Raw genomic sequence first — 25,360 nt, 5'->3', positions numbered from 1 at the left:
TGAGTATTAAAAAGTACCGTGTCATGCCTCATGTAAAGTGGTTAAGTGCCATATATGATCATTCAGATGTATAACTTCAGTTCCTTTTCTCATCCTGTGTCATGGCTGACAGCTCTGTAAAATTTGCTTTGGGCCAACTTACCCATGCTATGGTCTTTATACCCTTAAATTTCATGTTATAACATAACGAACAACAAAGTAGGAGCTTTTTTTTAAAGGTTAGCTTCACAATATTGGTAACATAAATGTAATTCCAGCAGTCAATCACTTTATACTATAGAAATCCAGTCCCCTCTCCTGCAGTCAGGTTCTTCTGACATAACCCTTCTTGGGGTGTGTGTGTGGAGATTCCTCCCTTGGGCTGAGGATGCCCCCTGAGGATACTCCTCGAGGTTGAGGGAAAGTGATCTCCCTACAAGCGTTGGTATGGGTGAGTTACATCAGCTCTCTACTTAATAATTCTTTCTTTTTGCTAGCTTTAATATAACTGCTTCAATAATTGCTTTGTTACAGTGCACTATATTATGCTATATTATACTCTACTAGTAAATTTTTAGTGTTTATATTGTGTAGTAAATAATTCTGATTAAGATCTTTTGCCTGTTCAACTGTTTGTTAATTTGTCATAATAAATTCATTTATATAAATATTTTCCTTTTGCCAATCATTAAAACCTGCAGGACAAAGTGGCTTAATGATACCTCTATAATTCCTTTAAATTTAAACCCTTAACACAGTATGAGGCTGAGATAGGATTCAGCCTCACCTAGACTCCTCTCTCAGAAGGAGTTTAGAAAGCAAGGGGAGTCCTTTCTGTACCTTGAGACTCATCGGCAAGGCTTTGCTTTTTAATAACTTTGTCTAAGCCTTCCACTCCCCCCCCCATGGCACTATTCAATTACAATTGTCTAATTATCAGTCTGAAATCTTTGATTTTGTGTTTTCCTCATGTATCTCTATTTTTACACAGCTTCTAGATAACCACCTTATTAGAGGGCCTCGCTTAAATATTAAACAATTATCAAATAATCTTTTGCTTTTTTAAGAATACCAAGATTAGCCTTCTGGGACATGTCAAATGTTCATCTCTTTGTGAATCCTTTCTTCTAGTGGTGCCTAAAGAAGGTGCTCAGTGGAGAATCAGGCAAATGAGTATCTTCAATACTCTGTCTCTCAGCCTCCTACAAATGGTTTGTGATTCAAGGATTTCCCAAGCTAGGGACATTTTAGAGTATTTCCATGTGTTCAGTACCACTCGGGTTTTTCTTCTTTTCTTCCTAAGTCCTTCAGTCATTTGAGAGTATGTTATTTGGGATTTTCTTTGGCATGGTATTGAAACATGCAAAGAACTTTTTCAAAAGAAACAGAGAAGGCAAGAATGGAGTTTTCATTGATGTTGCCAACATCACTGCTTTTGTCTCTTGAAAGAGGGATTCCACTGACCTTGTCTCGGTACTCCAAAAGTCCCTCATTCCTGAATATCAGGCTACTGGCTGATGCCTTCTAGGCTCCAGAGGAACACAGGCATCTTGGATATAGAATTCAAGGTCTTCATTTGAGGAAGCAGGCTTTCTTTACCAGTACGGGGCCCGTGAACTTGGCTCGGTGCTCAGTGGTGAGCCCCTGCTGCCTGTGGAGCATGGGGAGAAGTACTCATGGCAACCCATGTTGCTAGGCAGATGGATGATTGTGTTTTGTTCCTGCTACCGTGTTCTCAGGGATCCTGGCTTCACTTCTAGATATAATTAATGGTAATAAAGTCTGAAGGTTAAAATATATGGATCCCTAGGGCCATTTTTGTGCCTGGGTGGGATGGGGAACAGCATCCTGACACTTACATATAAAAGAGAGAGCTTTTTTCTGCTGCAGCTCTTTAGGCGTAGTCCCAGAGGCCAAGCACTGCCAGTAACTCCTTGACATTGAAGAATATCGCTGCAGTAAAAAATGCTTTTTTTTTCTAGTAACTCATTTTTAATGTATGTTCAGTCACTTTTCCTCAAGTGTAGCTTTGTTGAAGCTGGACAGGAGGAGCAAAAGATCCAAAAGATCCATAGCTGTACATGATAGATATTTACCAGGACAGTTCCAAAGCAATCCCATGGAGAAGGGTTTGAGACGCTGCTATTATAAGCAGACTTCAAACCTGATTTTTCCCCTTTCTTTCTTCTGTGTTTTACTTATGGACTTAGCCAATCACTGAGCCTTCTACCTGTAAAAGAATATCTCACCCTTCTTGCCTTCCTCTCTATTTCTCCCTCTCTTCTAATTGCATGGTCCAACTTCCTGGATGTACTGATTGAGATGCTTGTCAAACCCTTTTCTGAATTTCTTAATATGGCAGAACACTATTCACTTTTTGAGGGATTGTTTTTTTAGTACTTTAGTGACTCATATCTGCTCTCAGTGAGTGGCAGAACCAGCACAAGGTAGAAGGAGGTTGTGCAGCCAGCAATAGGGAAGGAAGAGCAAGACTTGGATCTTCCCCTTTCAGCATTGGTGAATTCCATATGTGTCAGGGAATCATATGCTGACATTTTATTTAAGAGATCAGATTTTTTGCTTCTAGGTTTATGACCTATAGAAAAAGTAAAGGAACTCCCTTGCCAATTTATGTGCTTTTTGCTATTCTGTAGGTGAGAACAGGAAAACTTATTTTTTACAAAGAACCCAAAGTTTTGGCAGATAAGGTTAATATAAACATACCAGCAGCCCAGAGGAGCTCAGTGGTAGAGCAGATAATGGTGGGCATGCCTATATGTCTGTCTCTACCCACTCTGTTAGGCTTCTCTTCATCTGGTCCAAACATAGGATAAAAGCCTACTGTTACAAAGAGAACAAGTCAGAGGAGAAGCTGTCTTCCCTCCCACACATCAAGGAATGAGGTAGCTGCTCTCAGTGTAATTTACCTAAATTCTGTAGGGAAAGATACAGCATAGGCAAGGAATAATGGAGTCTTTTTCTCATTTTTATCTGGTTGATGTGTATCATTTGGGCGAACAGATGTTTAGATAATACTCTGTTTTGAAGAGTCTGTTTCTGAGTGACACAAATCAGCTGCTAATCCCAGAGAAAGAGTGGAATGAAGGTGCCAAATGCACTTGGGCCATTCATGTCACATTGGTTAGAAAGGGTACCGTGACATGGAAATGCCTGCTGAGTGGTACAGCTATACCCGTTTAGCTGCGGAGGAGTTACAGGTAGAGTCCTGTCACAGAATTACAGTTATCCACCTGCTTTCTCTGAGAAGAGCAAATGAATATGCTTCTTTGTGCCTTCAGTTACATGGTCCCCAAGGACCCAGAGAGGGAGTCCTACAGTGAGGGTCTTCAGCAAGTATTTGGTGCAAAGATGTGTACAAATGCTGCAGCCCTGAAGCCATGGGGGGACACTGTTTTATAGGATGTTACTACACCTCCTTGAACTGCTTTGTCTTTTACGTCACTTCTCCCATTTTAGAGCTGGTTTTTATTGCTGAATAACATTTCTGAACATATGCATGGAAAATATGCAAAATGTGTGATAGGACCCTGATAGCTTACAGGAATGTATGTGATTAAATTAGGTTCAAAAGTAAGGGTACCTTATGTCTATCAGACTTCAGTGGATTCAGGCTTTGTATCAGTAATGCTGGATCCTTCCATATTTTCCCTGAGATATTTTCTGACATTTTTTAAATGAAAAGTTACAATTTTAAAAGGGTATGTTCTCTTCAGAGAAGCTCTGTAAAGATCTTGAATGCAGCAGCTGATATTTCAAGCTGTTGAATTAGTAGTTCTGGGTTTCCTTTTGTACTTGTCTGTGCCAAAATGTGATTAGTTGTTTCAGCCCACTCATACCCTTGGTTTGAGATATCTGTGCATTAAGTTAGAAGGGAAACAGCCATGTGGTTCAGGTCCAATATTTGATCTGCATTATAATTGTTAACACTTTTTTGCTACATAGATTTTTTCAAGACATGTTGCCAGGAAATTTTAAAGCAGTGAGTTCTTGTTTTGAAGTGCTTTCTCATTCCATATTTTGTTCTGCTCCTGAAGACAGCCGAGATATCAGAGCCCTGTGTGTCAGGAGTTGGGAGAAGAAGGAGAAACAGGTGCTGACACTTGGCTGCAAGCTACTGGAAGCAAAAGGAAACTCCACGCTGGAGCAGACAATGCAAAGGAAGCACTTTGATTTACAGTAATTGTCCTGAGTGGAATCTCAACAACACAGACAGGACAGCTCAAAATACTGTTAGCTGAAATTAATATGAGCTCTGAGTCACTGAAGGTTCTTCACCTAACTTAACAAGTACAAACATCCAGGATTTGAGCAATACCTTTATACACTCAAAACGACACTCTCCCCAAGGAGCTATAGTAGCAGCTCACGAGGGCTGGAGTTGGCTGCTGCAACGGGACATAGATGTTGTGGTGTAAATGATGTGTCATCTCTGTAGCGTATTTCACCATTTTCCCTTTCTTCATCAGCTTTTGCCCACTGCTTTCATTACCATCTCTCCTGGAGGAAACAAAGGAATAGTGAGGAAAGCCAAGTGCAAGCCCTGATGAAATTGCTGGGAAGATATTATAGGTGGATGCCTGAGTGGAGTTCCTGCCTTTTCACGTCACATTTGCAGTGACTCACTTCAATTCAAAGGCTACTATAAACACACAATAATCTCAATAAATTTGCACAATAAGCAATATTTGTATGTATTTTAAAGCTGAAAGCTGTTCATATTCTGGGCACAGATTTATCATGAAAACCTGAATAACTAGAACAGGATTTTTTAAAGCTTTGTTTAGGGATATGTAGTAAACACTTGAATCAGTGTAGCATTAGTAGAAGAGCTGTACGTGTGCTGTGATTAATTAGGTGATCCGGAAAATTACATAAGAAATGTAACGCTGGGTACAATATTCAAGAACATGAAATTCCGCATTTGGGGTAGGAGAGGGAAGAGATAAGAAAACTCCATCCTTGCCAAAACAATGTATTTCACACTTTACTTCCGTTTCAAACATGTGATTGATCCACCACCACATGCCTACAACCAGGAAAGAAAAAAGTTTTCTGTGTGGAGGGGTTGAGGGAATAAGAAATGGGACCCCTGTGAGACTGAAAGATAAGAGTCTTTCATTCTGCTGCCACTGCATCCTCTAAATTTCGCTGCCATGCTGTTCTCACAAAAATTTCTGTTACCAATTTGAGAGGAAACAAATCTGTGCTCCTCCTGTAGTCAAACATAATTTGAAATATTTAGTTACTTTAGTAAACTGCTCAAGTCAGTAGATAACCTTTCTGAGAGATCAGCTTTGTTAGAGAGCATAATCAGCTGTTTTCCCAACAGAGTAAAGATGTATTCTCTTGGGTATCTATTATACCATCTTTATTCAGAGCCACATTCAATAAAAATGCAAAAAAAAAGTGGCTGAAAGGCAAATAACAAATGCTAAAATGTTTTAAAAAAGGGTTGTTTTTTAAAGCAGAGAAGACCTCTCTAAGTTCAATGTGTTTTTTGAAATTTCAGGCTTCCATGAATACGGGGAACATTGTAACTGAGAGGTGGAAATGAATGTGTGAGGAGCAGTCGTCCACACGGGCTTTGCAAAAATTTAATATCTGACAAACAAGCACCTGCTGTGGTGAGGACGAGGTTTTAGTCCTAGGAATTTCATAAATGTTTATTTTCTAGGAATATATAATTTTATCTTGCCAAAATATTAATATTTATATTTTTTCTATTTTCACAGTTGTTTTTGAGTCAGAAGAACCAGGCATCGCAACCCTGTCTGCTAAAACACACAGCTAAATTTAAACTACACAGTTTTATTTAATATCACTAAGACAGAATATTTTAGCTGTTTCGGTGCGATGGTATTTAGAATAAAATGTTCTTTCACTTTCTAAAGCTGAGATACACGGAAATCTCTGCAATTGCTGGGAAAACTCTTTAAGAGAAATGTAGTCCTCTGAAGTGTCAGATTTAAGCGGCAGGTTTGATTCCTGCCTGGAAGGGCAGTGGGGTGCAGTGGGGGTCAGACATGAGGTTCGGGCACGTTCTCCATCTCTTTAGCACAGCGGGGAGCGACGCCCTACGCCCCGCTGGTGTGTGCAGGAGAGGGCCCGCCCGGGCCCGGCCAGGCCCGCGTCGCTATGGCGACAGCGCCGGCGGCTGCCATGGCGGAGAAGGAGAGCGCCGAGGGTAAGGCTGGGCCGGGGCCTGGCCGGGCCGGGCCAACCCAGGGCCTCCCGCCCGGCAGAGCGTGCAGGCGGGCAGCGCGGGGGACGGGCCGCCGCCGGGCGGTACCGAGAGAGGCCTGCCCGCCTAGGGCCTCCGGCGGCGGGATAGGAGGCGGCTGCGGGGTCAGCCCTGGCCGGGGTTGGTGCAAGGGTGGCACAGGGACACGCACTGAGCGACACAGGCACAGATACACACACACACACACACACGGACACATATATATAGGAGTGTGTACATTGAAGTCTTCAACATCTTCACGAGGGGAAGCAGGGGGGCAAGCACTGGTCTCTTCATTGTCGCGACCAGTGACAGGACTCGAGGATACGGCCTGAAGCTGTGCCAGGGGGGGCTGAGGTTAGGTATGAGGAAAAGGTGCTTCACCCAGAGGGTGGTTGGGCACTGGAACAGGCTCCCCAGGGAAGTGGTCGCAGCACCAAGCCCGACAGAGTTCAAGAAGCATTTGGACAGTGCTCTCATTCACACGGTGAGATTCTTGGGGTGTCCTGCGCAGGGCCAAGAGTTGGACCCAATGATCCTGATGGGTCCCTCCCAACTCAGCATATTCTGTGATTCTGTGGTTCTGTGATTCTATATATGTATATATATATATGTTTGTGTATGTATATATATATTTGCATATATCTGTGTGCATGTATGCACATATGTACATGGATATGAAAGCACGCACACGTGCATATTTACACACGCACAGAGAAATACACCTCCTGCCCCCTGTCCCATTCAGGGTGGTCACAGCAGTGCCTCCACCTCAGGGCAAGGAGCTGCTCCCCAGCACTCCTTGCCACAGGGGATGCCACCAGCTGCCCATGGCCAGTGTCACCTGTGGCCAATGCCACCCGTGGGCAGTGGCCACCAGCACTGGCAGCCTTGAATGTTGCTGCCACTCAACGGAGCGGCTGAACCCACTGCTGGAGTCACTTGGTCGTCTCCTTTTGCAGTCATTTCTGGATGCATCAGACTCTCTCTGCCAGAAAAAAAGTAATCTGTGCTGCTGATAGCACTGTGGCTTATTTTTAGAGGCAAGCATGTTCTACTTTAGGGAGTCTTGCCAGAAATTATATTTTGTAGGCTAAAGGTAATTCCTTCTTCAAGGATATTCAAGTACCATTTCAAGGAAAACGTATTTTCTGCAAAGCTCACAGTGTTGTGACTTCTGAAATTGATCCCTTCTGTAAGTAAACTTGGTGTGTTGCAGTAGTTTGCAAATTCTGAGCATTGTATTTGAAATAATTTAAACAATGGATTATTTCATATTATTTAGGAAACAAATAATATATTCCACAGGGAAGTCCAATATAAATAGTTGCTGTGGATAGTGCTAGATGAGTAATTTGATTTTGGTAGAAGTATTTCTAGCTGCACTTTGACACATAGATACCTTGCAGACATTAAAAAATAAGGCTGATTTAGCTTCATTGAAGACTGTTCTAAAAGTGGTTGTTTTTAATACTGGTTGTCCTTTTTGTTTAGCCTTGTGAAAGCATATGTTTTGCATCTTTCGAGTGTTGCAACTGAAGCTGAAGTGCAGTGCTGGCAGAGGTGAATAGAGATGTAGGATAGCAGCCTAGAAGTCTGCCAGACCGTCTGAGAAGAGAGAATGTGGTGTTCTGGCAGGGTAACAGTAGTATTGGGAAGTTCTAGCCCCATGTTTTGGGCACCCATATGTGTAGTACTGAGATTTTGCACCATTTTGGTAATCCACAGCCAGAAACTCTTGGAGAAGAAAGGTCATGGGTTTTTGACTGCTCAAATAATGAATTTAAATGCCTTTTTTGTAGCTTCAAAGTGAGAATACTTTGTAAGAAGTTTAATTATTGTATTACTAAAGACAGATCTCTTGGGTTTTTTTACACTTCATGTTTTTTTAGATCCTGTAAAACACTATTCCCAGAAGAGTATCAGATGTCATCTTCTAGAGGAAAATTGTACTGTCATCCTAAATGTCCTTGATCCGTAAACTCCATCCCTGGCCCTGCCGATGGTTCATGGAAAGTGACATTTAGTTTCTTTTCCATCGAATGAAGAAAATAACTTGTATCACAAGGAAAAGTCACTCATGAGAATCACAACAGTGTCTGCTGTTAGGCAAACCAGTTGCTTATTGCCCTATAAAGGTGCCTCATTATTCTAAAGACAGGTGAGGTAAGCTAAAAGTCTCATAGCAGAAGCAATCCCCTAAGAATAAGTCACATCATTTCAGACTTGCTATTAGCCTTCTTGCTGAGAGCAGTTAGAGGGTTAATTAGGATTCCCCGACTCTGGATTCACACATTGATTATGCTTTCTTCTGACAAGTATTCCACATCTGTGCAAACTGCAGCTTTTACTTTATTATGCTTCAAACTAATAACATTAGTTGCATTGTCAAATAAGTAGTCCTTAGAGTATTCCTCTCGGTTCTTTGTAGAACTGCAGTTCCAGCAGCTTTCATGGAAGGGTTTCCCTTAGGTCCTATTATCTTCCAAATTCTGTCTTCTTCAAAGTCGAAATGCCTACTTAAATGTTTTACAGATGTACATGATGTACACAAGGAAAAATGGTGAAAGGCCAAATCCTTCTACCTATTGAACATGTTATTCACATGAGTATTACCCTCTAACTTAAGCAAATGTTGTGAATAAAATCTTGTATGTGTGTTAAGTGTTAATGGGATCATACTATCTGTAGCTATGTGTTTTATGTATGAATTTATATCCCTACATTTGTGCTTTCAACTATATTTAATTTTTTTTTTCATACTCATCTGATCATGCTAGACTATTTGCTTAATCTTTTATTTTTGTACATATGTCCCTATCTTCCCTTCTTTCATTCTGTTCCTTTCCCTTTTTCTGCTACTTAATTCAGTCTGTCTGTTCTTCCATTTACTCTCAGATACTGTCTTTGTAATTTGACACAACGTGTCAGATTTTCTAAGTTTTAATACCTTTGATCTCAATACTGATGTTACCAGAACCTGAAAGCAAAATGCCAGACTGGTAGTGCCTCAAGTAGAACTAGACAGAAGACATGTTTTTTTCCATATGGGAATTAAGAAAGTACATAAAAGAGAGAATACTCAGTGTTCCTGTATCATTATGGAAATGTTATGTAATTGATAGGTATTAGAGTTTTTGATAAGACCATATTCTTTGTGCCAGATAGTGCATATTTAAAATGCAACTAAAAAGTCATGGATTTTAATCCAAAAGGGAGTATATTAAATAATCTGAGTTCCTGTTTCATCCACTTATGCCCATATGAAACCAAATAACTAGTTCTGGATAGCAGATGTCCTTCAGAAAGTTACTCTATTTGGATGTGAAGACTTATGGAGAATAACCTTCTGCAGTGATGGTTTTCTCTGGTAAATGATTAGTAGTTGTTCTGGGTAGTTTGAGTTACAGATGCCACATGTAATTGGGCCTCACAAAACCTCTTCCTACCACATGTGAAGACACACAGTCAAGTGGATGTTATAAGTGGAAATGGGAAAGAGTTTTCACCCCAATTTTATTATGTAAATACAGTAACGGTGTGTTCAGTCATACCTATATGTCTGCTCTTTACCTGCCCAGGTTGGCTGCCTGGCATGCTGATGAAATCAGGAGTTTACTGGAGATAACAATTGGTAAGAGCTAGCTACATATCCCATTCAACTACTACCTTCTTGCAAAGAAGCAGAGTTGCCACTACATCACCTGCCATGCTGAATCTTCTGGAATTAACATCTAAACCTTCCCTTTCCATGTCACCTGGCTCTGCCTGCCTTTTGATACTGATAGAGATACTGAAAATGTGCTATCACTGCTTGTTCTGTTTTAATAAAGTTTCAAGTCAAAGCTTAGAGAGCCTAGGAGCTGCCATGAGCACTGTAGGCAGTCGTAACCATTAATTCTGCTTGGAGCACACTTAATTAACATGAGAGTTTCAAATCTGACACAGAAAAGCACTTAAGCCTTGTAAGGCTTTGGGGAATCCTGCTGAATGGGATAACATGATGCACATGACACTTAAGCACATGAGTACATTTAAGGGTCTTGCTATATTGAGGATTTTAAATTATGTTTTTGAGAGTTTCACAAATGAGCATCAGCATTTGAAAGGTACAAAAGCTATAAATTAAACACAATAAACCTTCAGGCTAGAGGAGTCTATCAGACAGATTATCTCAATTTAAAAAGCGACAGTGTTTCATTTATGGGAAAATATACAAAATTAGTATGAGATGTTAAAAATAAGTGGCTTTCATAGTGCTCAAGCAAGCAATATTTCAGCTCTGGAAGAAAATCTGAATATATGAGATCACTTAGGAAATCCGTGTGCAGTTTTATCACAGTGGAATTTACAGATGAACACTATGAATATTTTTATATTCTCTTGTTGACATTGCTGTAGGAAATTACATGAGAATAAAAGTTTATAGCCTTTATTAGACTGTAATGCAGTTTAAGGTGCACCCTGGCATCAATCTGATTTACGTTTTAATATTTATACTTATTTGAGAGTGAAACAAAAAATAAATTTTGTCCATCTCACATGGACAAACACAGGTTGTAGATCTGATCCTCTTGGCTATACTCCCCCAGCAAAAATTGATCTCAAATGAATGTAGAATAGGTAATTGCAGATTGACATGTTTCTTGTTTCCATGGTGCATAAGACGACAGAAGTTTTTCAGTTTGGCTCTACTTCTAGATGATTTATTGAATAAAAATTGGCTGATGTGCTTTAAAGGCTTTAAACTTTTTTTGTCTTTTAAACAATACCAACCAGCAGATACACAGGGCTGACATGGAGCTTGAGAACCCCCACAAATTAGCTTTCCAACAATAGTTAACATGTTATTAAGAATTTCCATGTCTACATACTAATTACTCTGAGATCTGAGGGGTTGGGAGGTTTTTTTGCAATTTAGGAGTACCTGTATTTTGTGTGAACAGATACTGCTTTGTTGCTATTGGCAATAAAATGTGTTGGGCTGGAGGTTGTGGAAGGGAAGTGGTCTTTTGAGTAACAAGAGATCTGGCATGAACCTGTTGTCAGGCCCGGTGTTTAGCCCCTAGGTGGGAGGTGGCCATGCAGACAGCAGTGCTGGTCACACCAGTGCTCTGTCCTGGCCAAATCCTGCCATGGGGTTTGGCTGCTGCAGCTGTTTCTGCCTTGAGATTATGGCTGAGGTGGGGGGCGGAAGCTGAGAATATCTCCTACACATCCTGTGAGGTGTCCTGAGAGAAGAAGGGATGTGGCAGCAACATCCCAGCCCAGCCTGCGTGGAGGTAGGCCTTGTAAACGTGGCAGTGACGTGGGGAAGGGAATGGGACAGTCAGTGGAGGGGCTCAGGGTGTGCAGAGGTGGCCAGAGAAGCAGAGCTCACAGGTACCTGGTGCGAGGGTAAAAGCTAGTGGCACGATGAAGGGCTAGAGTTCCCAAACCTACCTCTGACCCCCACTGCTTTTGAGGTTGGATTAGGTGCTACCTGATGGGTCTCAGAAGATATTTTTATAAATGGTCTTCAATTGTAAATGTCCATCTTTAAGAAAGTACAGACTACCAAATTTTTGAAAATGACATCCTACCTCAAATGATTACAGAAATGTTAATTTATTGTTAAATGTATATGTCTTAATTTGTCAGTTGAAATGCTGTTCAAATTCAGAATATTGCTCTTAGGAAAACAAAAAGAAAATTGGAGGTTCATAGTCATTCACAGTATGTAAAGCAAGTGTTTTAGGACTGTAAATGATACTTTCAAGACAGCTCCTTAAAAAGAAGCAGCTGCAGCAAACCCCTGTAATCCTTGCCACTTTGTTTCACTCTAACAGTCTTCCTGCGTGGTCAACGACAGAGCAGTGCAGATAGAATTGCAACCAGTTTGGAAACTATTTTTCTAACCCATTTAACACCAAATTGAAGGCAAATTGAAGGGTTTGTGATATATTACATAATAACAGCATGTATTAAAAGTCATACTTAAAATGCTCATTCTCCTGTTATATTGTAGATTCAAAAGAAGAAAGTTTACAAACTGTTGTATTCTAGCAGCGGTACTGCGGTACTGCAGATAAACTTCATAATAGCTTATGTTTAAAATACATTAGTTCTCAGAGCACTAATATCCAGTTGATTCTGGTCCCTGGTTGCGGACCACTTAAGCAGTCCATGTGCAGAGGCATATTCAGTTCAGTTCAGTAGGCATATTCAATTTACGAGATGTTTGCTGCTGCCACGTGCAATCAGGTGTCCCTTGTCTGTGACAAGTGACAGGGTGCCCTGTTGGGGCTGTCCCATGTCCTTGGCAGAGTGAGCTGCTGTTGAGGGGCCACAGCAGCATGTGCATTGATGCATTTTGGTGGAGCGTGGGGTGGTGCATAGGTGTAGTAGGCTGTGGGTGTCGGAGTTGTCCTTTGTGGCTCTCCCATCTGCTTCTGGGGCCAGCACTGTGGAGAGTCCAGGAGAAATGGAGACAAATGCCTTCTGCGACCACACAGCACGGCAGCAGGGGTTGTGTTCTGCCAGTGTCACAGCCTATGTAAGCTTTTCATTTTCAGCAGCAGCTGGAGATATAGCGAGACTTGGCATCACCAGGAGAGCTACATATCCTTGCAGGGCAGTTTGCTGGTGGTGATGAAAGAGAATATAAGTATGGGCTAGACATAGCTCTTTCATTATATCTCAGGTGTGGCTGAGATGAAAGAAAGATATAGAACAAATTGCAACAGTGTAGATGACTGTTTTTGCCAGCTCAGAGCTACCACAGGGGTGCTGGCTGATGCCACTGCCAGAGTTGGGATTTCAGGGATGTACAAGACATCCCTGATGGAGATTTATTTAGAGTTTTTCTCTGCCTTATGAAAAGGGACACTGCATTGACTTTAAAAAAGATGTCACAATTATTTTCTGCAGGCTAAAAAACATCAAGTGCTGGCATTTCTTTAACTTCTCTGAAGGAAGGATAACATCCTGACTTTCCTCAAGAGAGGTATAAGATATTTAAATGTATATTACCTGAGAATCACAGGCATACAGGAAGCAATCCAGATCTGTGCATAAATCAGACTTCTTGCTTTCTTTTCTTTGGATGACTGGAGGCACGTCTCCACATTGTCTGATCAGAAGAGAAGACCTTTGTATCAAAAGGAAAGGATTTCCCCCATCATTCTGTAAGTTAGCTCAGGGCATGTTGTTTCACTGCCCTCAGTGTCAGTTGCATGTGATGGCAAATATTTGGTAACTTGTCTGTGGTCACCAGCTAGCAGAAGGAGAGCTTTGTTGTTAGAGCTGGACCTGTGCAAATGATTAGGGTGAGGGATGTTAGTCAGACCTTGCTGCTTTGGCTAATAAAGCTCCAGGTTTTGTGAAGTCAATCTCAGTCACCAGTGGAGTAGCTGCAAAATGATGATGTGCTTGTCTGGCTGAAATTCAGGTCATAATTGAGACCAGTTAGGTTCAATTTGGATTCTTCCTGAGAGTCCTTATTGCATGCTGCTTCCAAAATAATAATCTACAACAGTTGTGAGGCCTGTGGAACTAAAGCAGCATGAGCTATGGCCAGCTACTTGGGAAGACAGGTAGGGCCAAATCCCGAGAGCTGCAGTTGAACATTTCCTGCTATGCCCCAATTATTGCTCTAAAAATGTTACAGCTACTCCTGACATAAAATGTTTGACATCTTATCAAATGATAATACGCATTGTTGTGATCCAGGACTCAATAGCTTTCTCTGTCCTGTAATACTACTGTAACTTTCCTATCCCAGGGTCTTAAGGCCCGTCTCATCCAACACTTCGCTCCAAGAAATGCAAAAAGGAAAAATGGATTTCAGGGAAAAAAAATACGTTTCAACACTTGACCAAATATGAGAGATAAAAAAGAAGAAACTGTCTCTTCTTCAAAGATTCTACAAAAACAAATGCAGAAAGTGTGGGCTAACAGTCTCCTGTGAATGCTGGGAAGAGAGAAACCCCCATGGTCAGCATAGATGCTCTTGTATTTTGAAAGATGCTCAGGAGGACTGACAAGCCTTTCTGCTGTAAGTAGCAATGACTCCATATTCTTTCAAGCTCTAAAAGATTATCCCTACTTTTTATCTGAGGTTTGAGCGTATGCAGGGCAAACCCCATATGCATTCCTTGTGTTTCCCGGTGTTATGTATTCTCCAGAGGGTATAGGCAATGAGATGTATGTTACTGTTCACTGCATAACCCTGCACTATTTAAAATGGGGGTGGGGTGACAGTGTGTCAAGGCACAAGGAGTAAGGTGCTTAAGAAGATCAGGTCAGGGCATTAGCTCTCACTATTGAGTGTTTCAGAGCTCAGAAAGACTTTGTACTCATGGTGATAAAAATCTGTAAGCTGCAGCTATAGGGAAAGGTGCCAGCCTGAGCTATGAAGTCACACAGCAGCAGCAAGGTGCTTGTCACTGGGCACTGGCCCCCAAAGGCCAAGGGACCATGGGAGATGACAGGAGGAGCTCAGGGCTGTGACAAGGTGGAGCAGCAGCAGAGCAACAGTAAGTTGGAGCAGGAGGAGGGCTGGGTGCCAAGTATTTGCTTGCACACTTCCCTGCTACTTAAAGGTAGTAATTGTAGTAATCTTCCTGCCCAGCCATCCTGGCTGGTCAAAACGGAGAGCAGAAAACGTACTTGTGCTGCTGCCTATGTGGAAATCCAACTTGCTTTGCTATTTTCTGATGGAAGAGTTTCTGCCTATTACCACCAATGAAGTAGTGGATGATGACCTCCACTGGACTATTTTCCTTGCAGATGTAAAAGGAATGCTGTAGCATGGCTTACAAATTACTCACTAGAAAATGTGTCAGAATTTTAAATGGAATTAGCCAAATTACAGTTTTCTTTTTTGATTTTTTTTCCCCCCTGGGTATGCTGCTAGGTCCAGAACACTTAATCAGCAGGTGTATCTAGTGCTGTAGCCAAGTCCTGACCAAGTCTGCAGACTTTCAAGACCTTCCACTTCCCATCTCAGCAAGCTGCTGATATGGGCTACTGCCTGGACTTGCATCATTCAGACGAGCTGCCTACAAAGGAATGATTTTCCCCTAACAAACCATGTGATTGTAGTGTTTTGCCTCAGTGTGTCCCAGAACTGTGTAGACTGAGCTTGCCCTCACCAACAGGATCCTCAGGAACAATTTAAGCAGGGGGAAGGAAGGAATTTCTTGCCTCCAGGGTAGGGGAGAGACTAATCACACACATCACACGAAGAGATCCGGAGATTATGATGACAAAAGCACGAAGCTGAGAAAGAAGGTTCAGCAGAGCAAATGGGTGCTATCTCAGAGGGAACAGCAAAGTGCGCAGAGCTGAGGTGGTGTTGGTTGCCCTTGCCTTCATGCATTTCTGTGTAAAGGAGATCCATGAGATAACAGGAGGGGCAGATTCGTATTCCCTACCACATTCTCAGCATGTGCTGCTGCCTTTTTTTTTTTTTCAGTGGCACCAGACTTGCAGTCTGTCTTTCATATCTCTTCCTCAGGAGCAAACACTCCACATGCCCAGCCCTGAAGAGCATTTAGTGGAATTTTAGGGACTGTAAGAAACACTGTATCCCATTAGCAGGATTCTTACTGGTTCCCAATCCCATTCAGCCACTCTTAACATTTAACATTGCCTTCACTTGCAAGTTCTGCTTGGCTATAAATAGTTTCAGTAAGTTTAGAGAAAGTTTGGTTTGCGTTTTGGGTGTAGGAGGTCCTTATGCCTTTTATTTCTTTGATAAATTGCAACCTTCCATTCTGGGGACTTCCTGAAAGAATTGGGTGGAACCAGAGAAATTAATGCTTCAGTTTCAAGAGCCTGGGCACAGGGAGGCTGTCAGGGTTGTAGTATAGGAACTGATGCAAGAAAAAATGGTTTATTGGTCCCCTCCAACATATGGACAATTTTGTGTTGCAGCAAGCATCTGTTAAGGAATTTGCAGAGGTAGCAAGGCTATTCCTTGTACTTTGCCCTTCTCCATTCCCATAGGCAAATGCCTTATCTGCAGCAAGCCCAGGCAGTGGTTGTAGTTCCACTGTGGGTTCATGCTGACATACTTTGCCATCTGCATCCCCTGGTTTTGAGAAATACAGTGCAAGCTCAGGACAGAGCAAGCAAACAGCAGCTCTTAATATAGCAGCTCTTCAAGCTGTTATATCATAATGACTCGAGGCAGACAGGTATGAGTTACCAGGTGAGGTTACTGAGTGATCTCTCTATACTGGTGCGGGGGCTGTCTGCCCAGCACAGACCAGGATAAATAATGGCATCTTGCAGGAGCAACCAGAAGTGACAGCATTAAAATGGGCTTGATGACCTACAAGAATGTGTACCATGAGGGAAAGAAATGTTTTTCCATTGATGAACTGTGTTTGATCCAGAAGGGAGGTCAGCAGTCAAGACTGCCCATGACTCCAGCACTTTTTGTGAGAGATGAATGGGACAAGAACTTTGTGAATGGTGGATAGTTCCTTTCAAATCAATGACACTTTAATATGAACTGTGTTTTGAGGTAGTGTGAACTATGGGTTTAAACACCTTTGGAAATAGAGGGTGGGGAAAGGCATTAACTATTTATGCCTTCTTTTCCAGCTTGACATGGCATCCTCCATGGTCTATTTTGTTCTGTGTTACAGCAATTAGAAGCTTGACTGCTTATCAAGGCAGCAATAGTTTCTATACTTTGTTTCTTGACAGTTTGCTAATTGCCGCATCAGTTTTGTTAGTTTTTGTTCCCATATGTATTGAGACATCTGTATCTGTGGCAGATTAGAATGCCATGGCATTTAAAATAACACCTACTGAACAGTCAAAACCTGAGATAATACTGAGGATATCTTGTTTCATTAGGTGAAGTTACTGGCAAATTGTAACTTCAGTAGTTACTGCCAACTGACTACCGCAAACTAGATATATTTTGCAAATTGGTATATTATTGCATTTTTCAACTTTGAGTTTAAAATGCACAGTTGCTATATTATATTTTATAAGTCTTTAATGAATTTGTCAACTTCTAATGGAACTAAACAAGATATTTCCATTGTGGTTGATCTGAATACGTTTTACTTTTTAATGCTCTCAAATTCTATAAAATAGTATCATTTTCACAACCAAAGCTGGAATCAAGATAGTGCTTAATTTTTTATGTCACTTTATTATATATTTTGCTCATGTTACAACTGTCTTTTGTAAAGAAGATAAAAAGGAAAAATTGTATTTAATATTTTTGTGTCAGAATTTGAAGTAGCTTTTGCAGTTAACTTTTCCACAGCCATCATGAAACTGACAGCCTGTGTTTTATTATCAGACATCAAATTAATTACCTGATTTTTCTAAACTCTATTTGCTGCTGGTGATTTTGTTCTCATGGTTATTCACATTAGGTGCCATGGGGCTGTGCAAAGATTGTTCTGATTGCTCCACTCTGAAAGCTCCATTCTATGTATCTATTTTTAAATATAGTCCCTTTATTTTTATTCTCTATTAGTTTCCCACGAGGCAGTTACTGTGATGGAAACACCCGCGTAACTTTTCAGCTCTCACATGTACTACCATTAGGAAAAGAGGTATGACAGTAGGGTGAGGTTATGCTTTTAGTCCAAGGTTGCTCACATACGTGATGATGATGAGTGTAGGGTTTTGTTGATTCGCAGTGACGATGGGGTTTGCTTGCTTATCTAGATACTACATAGAATCATAGAATCATAGAATCACCTGGGTTGGAAAAGACCTCCGAGATCATCAAGTCCAACCGTTGATCCAACACTGCCTTGGTTACTAGACCATGGCACTAAGTGCCACATCCAGTCTTATCTTAAAAACCTCCAGGGATGGAGAATCCACCACTTCCTTGGGCAGCCCATCCCAATGTTTGATTACTCTCTCTGTAAAAAATTTCTTCCTATTATCTAACCTAAATTTCCTCTGGCACAGCTTAAGACCATGCCCTCTTCTACTGCTGGTTGCCTGGGAGAAGAGACCGACCCCCACCTGGCTACAACCTCCTTTCAGGTAGTTGTAGAGAGTGATGAGGTCTCCCCTGAACCTCTTCTCCAGGCTGAACAACCCCAGCTCCCTCAGCCTCTCCTCACAGGACTTGTGCTCGAGTCCCTTCACCAGCCTTGTTGCTCTTCTCTGGACCTGCTCCAGCACCTCAATATCCTTCCTGAACTGAGGGACCCAGAACTGGACGCAGTATTCAAGGTGTGGCCTCACCAGCGCTGAGTACAGGGGAAGAATCACTTCCCTGGACCTTTTGGCCACACTGTTCCTGATACAGGCCAGGATGCCATTGGCCTTCTTGGCCACCTGGGCACACTGCTGGCTCCTGTTCAGCTTCCTGTCAATCCAAACTCTCAGGTCTGTACATGGTGTATGTTGTGATAAACATAAGCAATAGGGAGCAATGACATGGCCAGTTCTCAACAATTCTGAAAAACATGAACAAAAAAGCTTTTGCTGTTCTTGAGATTTCATTTTTGTCTCTTTGAAAATGCATGCAAGTGACCTCTACATAAACCAGTTAAGCTTTTTTATTCTTCTACACCAACAGACTAAAATCAGATTGCCTGAGTATTATTATATTAACATGGGATGCTTCTTATCTAGCAGAGAAAGCATTATCCCTCTCCTGAGTCTGCAGGCCATAGCTTGCATCCCCAAACTGGAGTAGGTACTATTGTCAGTGAAGACTGGTCATTTCTTGGGAACTGATGTTTACCAAATTTCATGAATGTCCTAGTTAGGACAACTGAGACCAGTTCATCAGGGTATGGGTGTAACCCAAAACTGTGTATTCTATAGCCTTCCATGCCATTTCCCAGAAACTGTTATCAATGAACCATTTACACCATCTGCCCATAGAGCCTGACTCCTCAGGCTACAAACTAGGTGTTAAGAGGCCTGTGAGATAGGAGGATGCTCCTGTCCTCACACCCTTTGTGGAACTCCCCGCCCTGAGGGAAGTGCTGAGCATTCCTGCCTGAACTGCAGGATATATAATCTTGGAGTCTTGGAACATTTGGGAACCACTCTGTGGGATCCAGAGAAGGACTGTGGCTCATCGCTCTCAAACAGACTTGGATCACCACCCTATACTGGACTCCAATCACCACTTTTGACCAGACTGCAACGGCTCTTCCCCCGGCATCTCACTGCAATCACCACTTTTGACTAGACTGCAACAGCTCTCCCACCAGCAGGTTCTTCCCCTCTCCCTTTACTTTGGACTCAAGCGGGGCCCAAGGAACACCACGTTGTTCATGCCCCAGGGTACTGGGTCATACATTTGGGTTTTGTGGGTTAAGACCAATTGTTTGTTTGTATGATTGTACTTACTGTATTATTTTAGTAAATTGTTATTCTGACTTATAATCTCTCCTTTGAGTTGAGTTCATTTCCCCTGCTGGTTAACTCTTAAACCAGCACAATGAAGCTACATGTTTTATCTCTTCATTCAATCTGAGTGGCTAAACTCAGGTGACACATTTCCCATTGGTACCATCAATACTTTGCATCAATTTGTTTTCTTTGTATTCCAGTTCAGGGATAGGTTTATCCCTTCTTTGGATGACTTGAGCTGCTTTATAAGTGTCTTGTTTTTCTTCAAAATATTCTTGATTTGTCTTTTTAGAATGCAGACTCTTCAATGATCACATATCTTAAATTATTTCATTATGTATCACAAGACACAGAGAAACAACACTGCATATTCTACAAGCTTACAACTTAATCATATTGTTAATTTCTTTTCTGATACCCAATACATTAATATCATACATGCTGTAGGAGGTACAGAGTAACAAAGGAAAAATATTTGTCTTACCTCAAAATTTTTAGAGCATGTGCTGGTTCAGCACATTATACTGACTGTACATTAAGCTTCCTCTGGAACTAAAAAGTTCACTAGAAAAAAATCTAATGCATGCGTTTTCCTCTACAGAGCAGAAAGATCTTGCCAATAAGTCAGATTCAAGTGGTTTTCTCCATGTTCCTTTGCCTCAGTAATTTCCTTAAAATAGAATTAGTTAAATGCTGTAAGGTTTTCTTCTCTGAGGTGCAGCAAGCTTTCTGAATTATTTTTAAGTCGGTCAAGCTCCCCACATTTAACATGAATGCAATGCAAGTGTTTGTGGCAGAAAAATTTAGGGAGTTGTATACTTTGCTTTGGATCTAGGAAAGAGAACAGTGGCATGGGAACACCTTACGCTGATACCATCACCAAGAATTCGTTATGACACAACATTGGCTTTCCCTTTTTGTTCTGGAAACACAACACCTTGATAAAACTGATGAGTTTATCTGAAAGTATTTGAGATTTCACCTGTACAGGTGGTGCTGAGTGTTGTGACAGCTCTTTAATATCTTGACCTAGGTAATAGTACAGTTAGAACTTGCTTAAAATTCTGGTTAGATCTCGTAAGAGCTAATTAATAACCTCAGAGTTTGAATTGTGAAGTCTCTTACTGTTTTTTTTTTTCTGCAAACATCAAAGAAAAATCTCTTTTAGTTTTTAGTTCATCTCTTTTATCCTAAAAAGGGTGGCCATAGGGGCCTTACAGAAGAATGTTAGAGCAGTGTGGGGAGGGTGGTTAAAAAGAGTAACTTGGATCCATGAGCAGAAAGAGAAGGTTTGCTGAAGTTGAGTGCAGATTGCAGGAGGCTTTAAGACTCAGATTTTTTTATATGGCTGACTGCATAGAAACATCCCCTTTTGTGTCCATTGTCTTCTTAAAAATGTTCCTTTTACATCATGGCACTCTTTGTATTTCACTCCCAGTTCAGCTGACAGGACCGAGGTCACTGGCCACTTTTTTTTGTTGAAATAATGGTTAGTGGAAAAGAGAAGTGGTACTGTAGTATATAGCCACTGATATGGTTTTGTACTTTGTGCTGATAAGCCCCAGTTAGTGGATGGGAGATCTACAAAAGAGCTGTTGATAACAGGACTTTAAGTAAAACTGGAACAACAACATGCAAATGACTCTAAACTACCTGCCACTGAGTTGGAGTTATCTGGTTGTGCCCCTTATCCTTTCAGACTGACTGGTTCTACAAGTCAGCCCCATGTGAGAAAGGGTTTCTGTCAGCAGAGACCTCAGGGGTTTCCTCACACCTCCTTGTAATCATAATATAATTCTATGAAGAGAGGATGGAGTAATTAGTGAGATGTCCACATACACAGAGGAGTTTAAATATAAAATTGACTATATTTATTAAAATATGCTTAGATTAATGTTTATAAAGACTAAATGTGTCAGGTGTGTGAGCAGTAACGCTAAGTAATAAAATGAAGTCTGCTGGTGCTTCTACAAATCAACCCTTAATTTTACTCTTTACATAGCACGAAAGAGTTCCAGTAAATGGTTAATAGGTTCATCAGGTGGCACAGGGACTAAATGTTTTCCTGTGAGCAGCAGACAGATGCTGCTCCCCAGCATGTTAAGTGCTTGGTTAATGTTGGGCTACCTGTTCTTATGATAAGTCTTTTTTTCTGCACATAATTTCTCTTCAGTGAAAGGAAAGGTTAGCTTTTTGGACCATCAGAGCAACTGGCCCAGAAAAGGAAAGACAGCAAGCTCATACAGTTAAATGAATGGTAGAATCTAGCAAATTGCATCAACTAGAAATCCCCTTTTAAAACCCTCATTACTCAAGAGTCTGGCAGAGCCACATCCAGTTAATGGCTTCTGTTCCCTACAAAGACTTAAGTGTAGTCTTTGAGGAAGAAATGTCACAACGGAGGTAGGTGTGCTGCTTAAGGGCTGGCTGCAAGTGGGCCTCAGAGTGCTGGGCAATAGTGTGCACAAGCTGAAGAGGAGCAATTCAGTCTGAAAGAACGACAGGAATTGATTTGGGAGTCCCAGATCCCTGTCAGTCTTACTTAACTGACAGCGTCTAGAGCTTTATCTAGTTCACACTAAACAAATGGAAAATAGCAAAGGATAGTACAGGAAAGAAAACTGATAGTGAATACACTTTCAGTTAATGTGTCTGAGGAATAGATTTTAAGACATTTTGTCTTCTTTTTGCATATGTGGTAGGAAGATACGTTAGAATGAGGCAACAATGACAAATATCTGAAGCATTTCAGCAGCATAGAATTGGAAATAATATATCATCCCTACAGGACTCATTTGAGGAAAGTATTTGTAGGTATTAGAATCCTTTGTAGCATGGTATGTTTCAATATTTATTTATTTAAACAATTAGAAGTAGTCCAATAATTTTATCTTTGATATGTGTATTGTTTTTCTTGTTAGTAAAATAGGTGAATGAAGTCTTTTATTCAATCAAGGTGTAGGTATTTCTGTCCTGAAAAACAGATAAAACATTGTTCCACAGGGCAACATGTAACTTTCATTGATCTACCCATGGTGCAGCCTCTTTGTATAGAAAAATTTCAGTACATTAAAGCATCACATCTGCTGAGTTAACTGCATATCTGTTTCTTGTGCCCTTCTTGAAGGTATAATTTTAAAACTTTACCTTTTTCTTATCCTAAAACCGGAATCCATCTTCTTTTCCCTCCCAAAGGGAGGTTTAGAGTGAATCATAGAAGTCTTCAGATAACTAGCTTTGCCATCCTGAACTATGCTGAACATATTTGTCTTTCATTCCTAGAGGGAAGATGAGAGATTTAGGCAGTAGCTTATTAGGTGTTTACTCATCTCACCAAGAGTTTTTGAGAGGAATACAGTATACTATGTTTTCTTCCATGGATATGGCTCTTGAATCAACAACTTTCTCTGAGTTCTTGGAAGAAATATAGGTTATCTGGTACCTAGATTAAATCATCAAGTTCATTTCATTTCAGGACCTTTGTTTGTCAGGCCTCTTGAAACAGGTAAGATTAATGTACCCTGTTTTCATGAAAAAAGCTTGAAAAGGCTGGATGCTTACATGGTTCCAGTACTTAAAATCTTTCCCTGCCTTCCCTTGCCTAATTTTTATTTCTACAGAAGGCTTACACATCAAGACCGGAATATACAGCTATAAATTTTCCTCCAGCATTTCTCTGTTGCAAATCGTAGTATACAGCTGAAGGGCCTGATCTCAAGAACTAAACTCCAAGTCTACACTGAAGGCTAGATCTGAGACTCTTTGAAGTCACTGGAAAAAAACCTTAAAATTTAGTAGTTTGAGCGTCTTTGGGGACTTCTCTACAAGGAATCAGGTCCACTTGGATTGAACTGTGGGGTTTTTTTAAAGAATTCGGTTTGCATTCTTACTGGCACTTAGGCACAGAAAACATAGGCATTACTGTCAAGCTGTGAAAAGAATACAGTTTGTCCTGCATCAGGGACTGGACAGGGCTCTTCCTCAGTGAGCTCCAGTCTCCAATGCATTGTACGAGTACCTGCCTATGCTTCCATCAGGGGAATAAAGTCCAAGGGACGAATACAGGTTATATTCATACCTCTCTTCTCTTTACGTATTCTCTGGGGAGTTCAGTGCCAAACACAGATGGAAAGCAGCAGGCAGCTGTAGCTTTATAAGGGGATGCACCTCTCTTCTACATGAAGAAGAGGTTCCTTATAGCTGGTTCAATCCACTGCTGTACTGAATTGTTTGCAGCCTGTGATGGGCTGACCTTGGCAAGCTGCCAGGCACCCACCCAGCCTCTCTCTGCTTTCCTCAACAGCACAGAGGAAGAAAATATGATGAAAAAGCTCATGGGTCAAGATAAAGAGAGGGAGATCACAAAGCCAATGTATCATTCAACTATGGTCAGTTCTGACACCCTTCGCCAGCAGAAAGATATTTCTATCATGAGGGCAAGAAATCAAATGAAAAAATTGATTGCATACTACAGCCCCAAGGATTCCATACTATTGGGATTGTAGAAAACTAGGTATGAATTTTTTATGCCTGTAGAAAAAAGGTCCAGTGGCTTAATGTTGGTCAGAGCTGCTCAACAGACCTTAACACCACATCAGCTAAAGAAGAAAATAAATTGTCTGCTAGAGGAGAGCTGTGTTTTACTTATTATGTTGAAAATACAGAAGAGAAGTATGAAAACGAGAAAACAAGTGTCCCTCATACCAGTCTAATTCTGGCTGTCACACAGATTTTCCTTGTGGCATTGCTGTGGAGGCTGGGGGGCTAGCTCAAAAAATGCTGTCTCATGAGCTGGTTTGCCAGTTGGAGTTTGGGGGTGTATTTAGCCACAGGAACCAAAAGTTCAGCTCCATGTGACTTTGCTTCCCATATTCTCTCACTTGGAGTCAAATATTCATAAATGGCTAACCAGTTCACTCCTTATATACCCCGGTTTTCTTGCCAAGGAGTTTTTCTTTTGAGATAGACCCTTTCCTCTCTTTACATTATTTCTTCAGAATTTATTTCCTGGTACTTTGCCCCAAAAATGCAATTTCTGGCTTATACAAGATATATCTGTGATAACTTGTGGTTCTTCTTCCCCCATTCCTTGAGATTGAGATATGAAAAGGAAATGCAGCAAATTACTCCTTCCCCTTTGCTGAGATTGTCTTCTTTTCCAAACTGTTACAATAAATTATTTACCATGAGCCGTATTCACTGTGCACGTATCTTAGCCATCTCTTTATCTCTGGTTCTATGCTTTTCATGCATTATGACTAACTCAGTGGACATAAGAGCACTTATGTTTCCCTGGATGCAGGAACCTGGATGAAGTGACTCAGCCCTGTCTCAGGGCAAGCCTGGGCCCATGTTTGCCTTTCTCCTTCCACTGACACCATGGCATCCAGGAAGGGCTCAGGCTTGTGGTCCAGAGGGAGCTGTGGCACACTCTGGGCAGGGTCCACACCTAGGCAGCCTTCTGATCATGCAGTTCAGGCACACCATTTTCACCAGACTTGATATGGCTGCAGAGCCACAGCAAGGCCATATTACTAATACAAAATGAGAGATTCTGCATTTACAGTGGGTTTTTTTCAGAATAACTTCTGCTTTCCTGTCTGCCCCTTTATCAGTTTTGGTGCTTCTGCTGTTGCAAGTCTCAAATTGGAAATAAATCAGTTGCAACAGCACAGTGAATCTTTCTTTTTCTTATATTTCTCTTTGCAGATGGCAGAGTAGCTGAAATTGAGAAAAGGATTAGAGAAGCTTTTGAGGTGTTTGACCGGGAAAGCAATAAAACTGTGGATGCCAGGTTTG

The 25,360-nt window shown here is 41.2% G+C and overlaps 1 protein-coding gene across 3 annotated transcripts in view; it reads left to right on the top strand.

The window, feature by feature from the left end:
• The first annotated feature begins 5,990 nt into the window (after nt 1–5,990).
• EFCAB2 (EF-hand calcium binding domain 2) overlaps nt 5,991–25,360 on the top strand; it is a 31,753-nt gene continuing 12,383 nt past the window's right edge. Inside the window, exons 1-3 of one of the 3 annotated variants that reach the window (XM_027741001.2) lie at nt 5,991–6,184; nt 9,802–9,854; nt 25,271–25,355. In XM_027741001.2, coding sequence (XP_027596802.1) covers nt 6,024–6,184; nt 9,802–9,854; nt 25,271–25,355 — 299 coding nt within the window. In that variant the 5' untranslated portion in view covers nt 5,991–6,023. The remainder of the gene's footprint in view (nt 6,185–9,801; nt 9,855–25,270; nt 25,356–25,360) is intronic. The other 2 variants (XM_027741003.2, XM_027741002.2) reach the window with 2 other exon arrangements.

The sequence above is a fragment of the Pipra filicauda genome, unplaced genomic scaffold, assembly GCF_003945595.2.
Source record: "Pipra filicauda isolate LSUMZ 115617 unplaced genomic scaffold, ASM394559v2 scaffold351_size757598_pilon, whole genome shotgun sequence".
In the NCBI taxonomy this organism is placed as follows: Eukaryota; Metazoa; Chordata; class Aves; order Passeriformes; family Pipridae; genus Pipra; species Pipra filicauda.
Note: the sequence above shows the minus strand (reverse complement) of the source record. Positions and strands in the feature narration are given on the sequence as shown.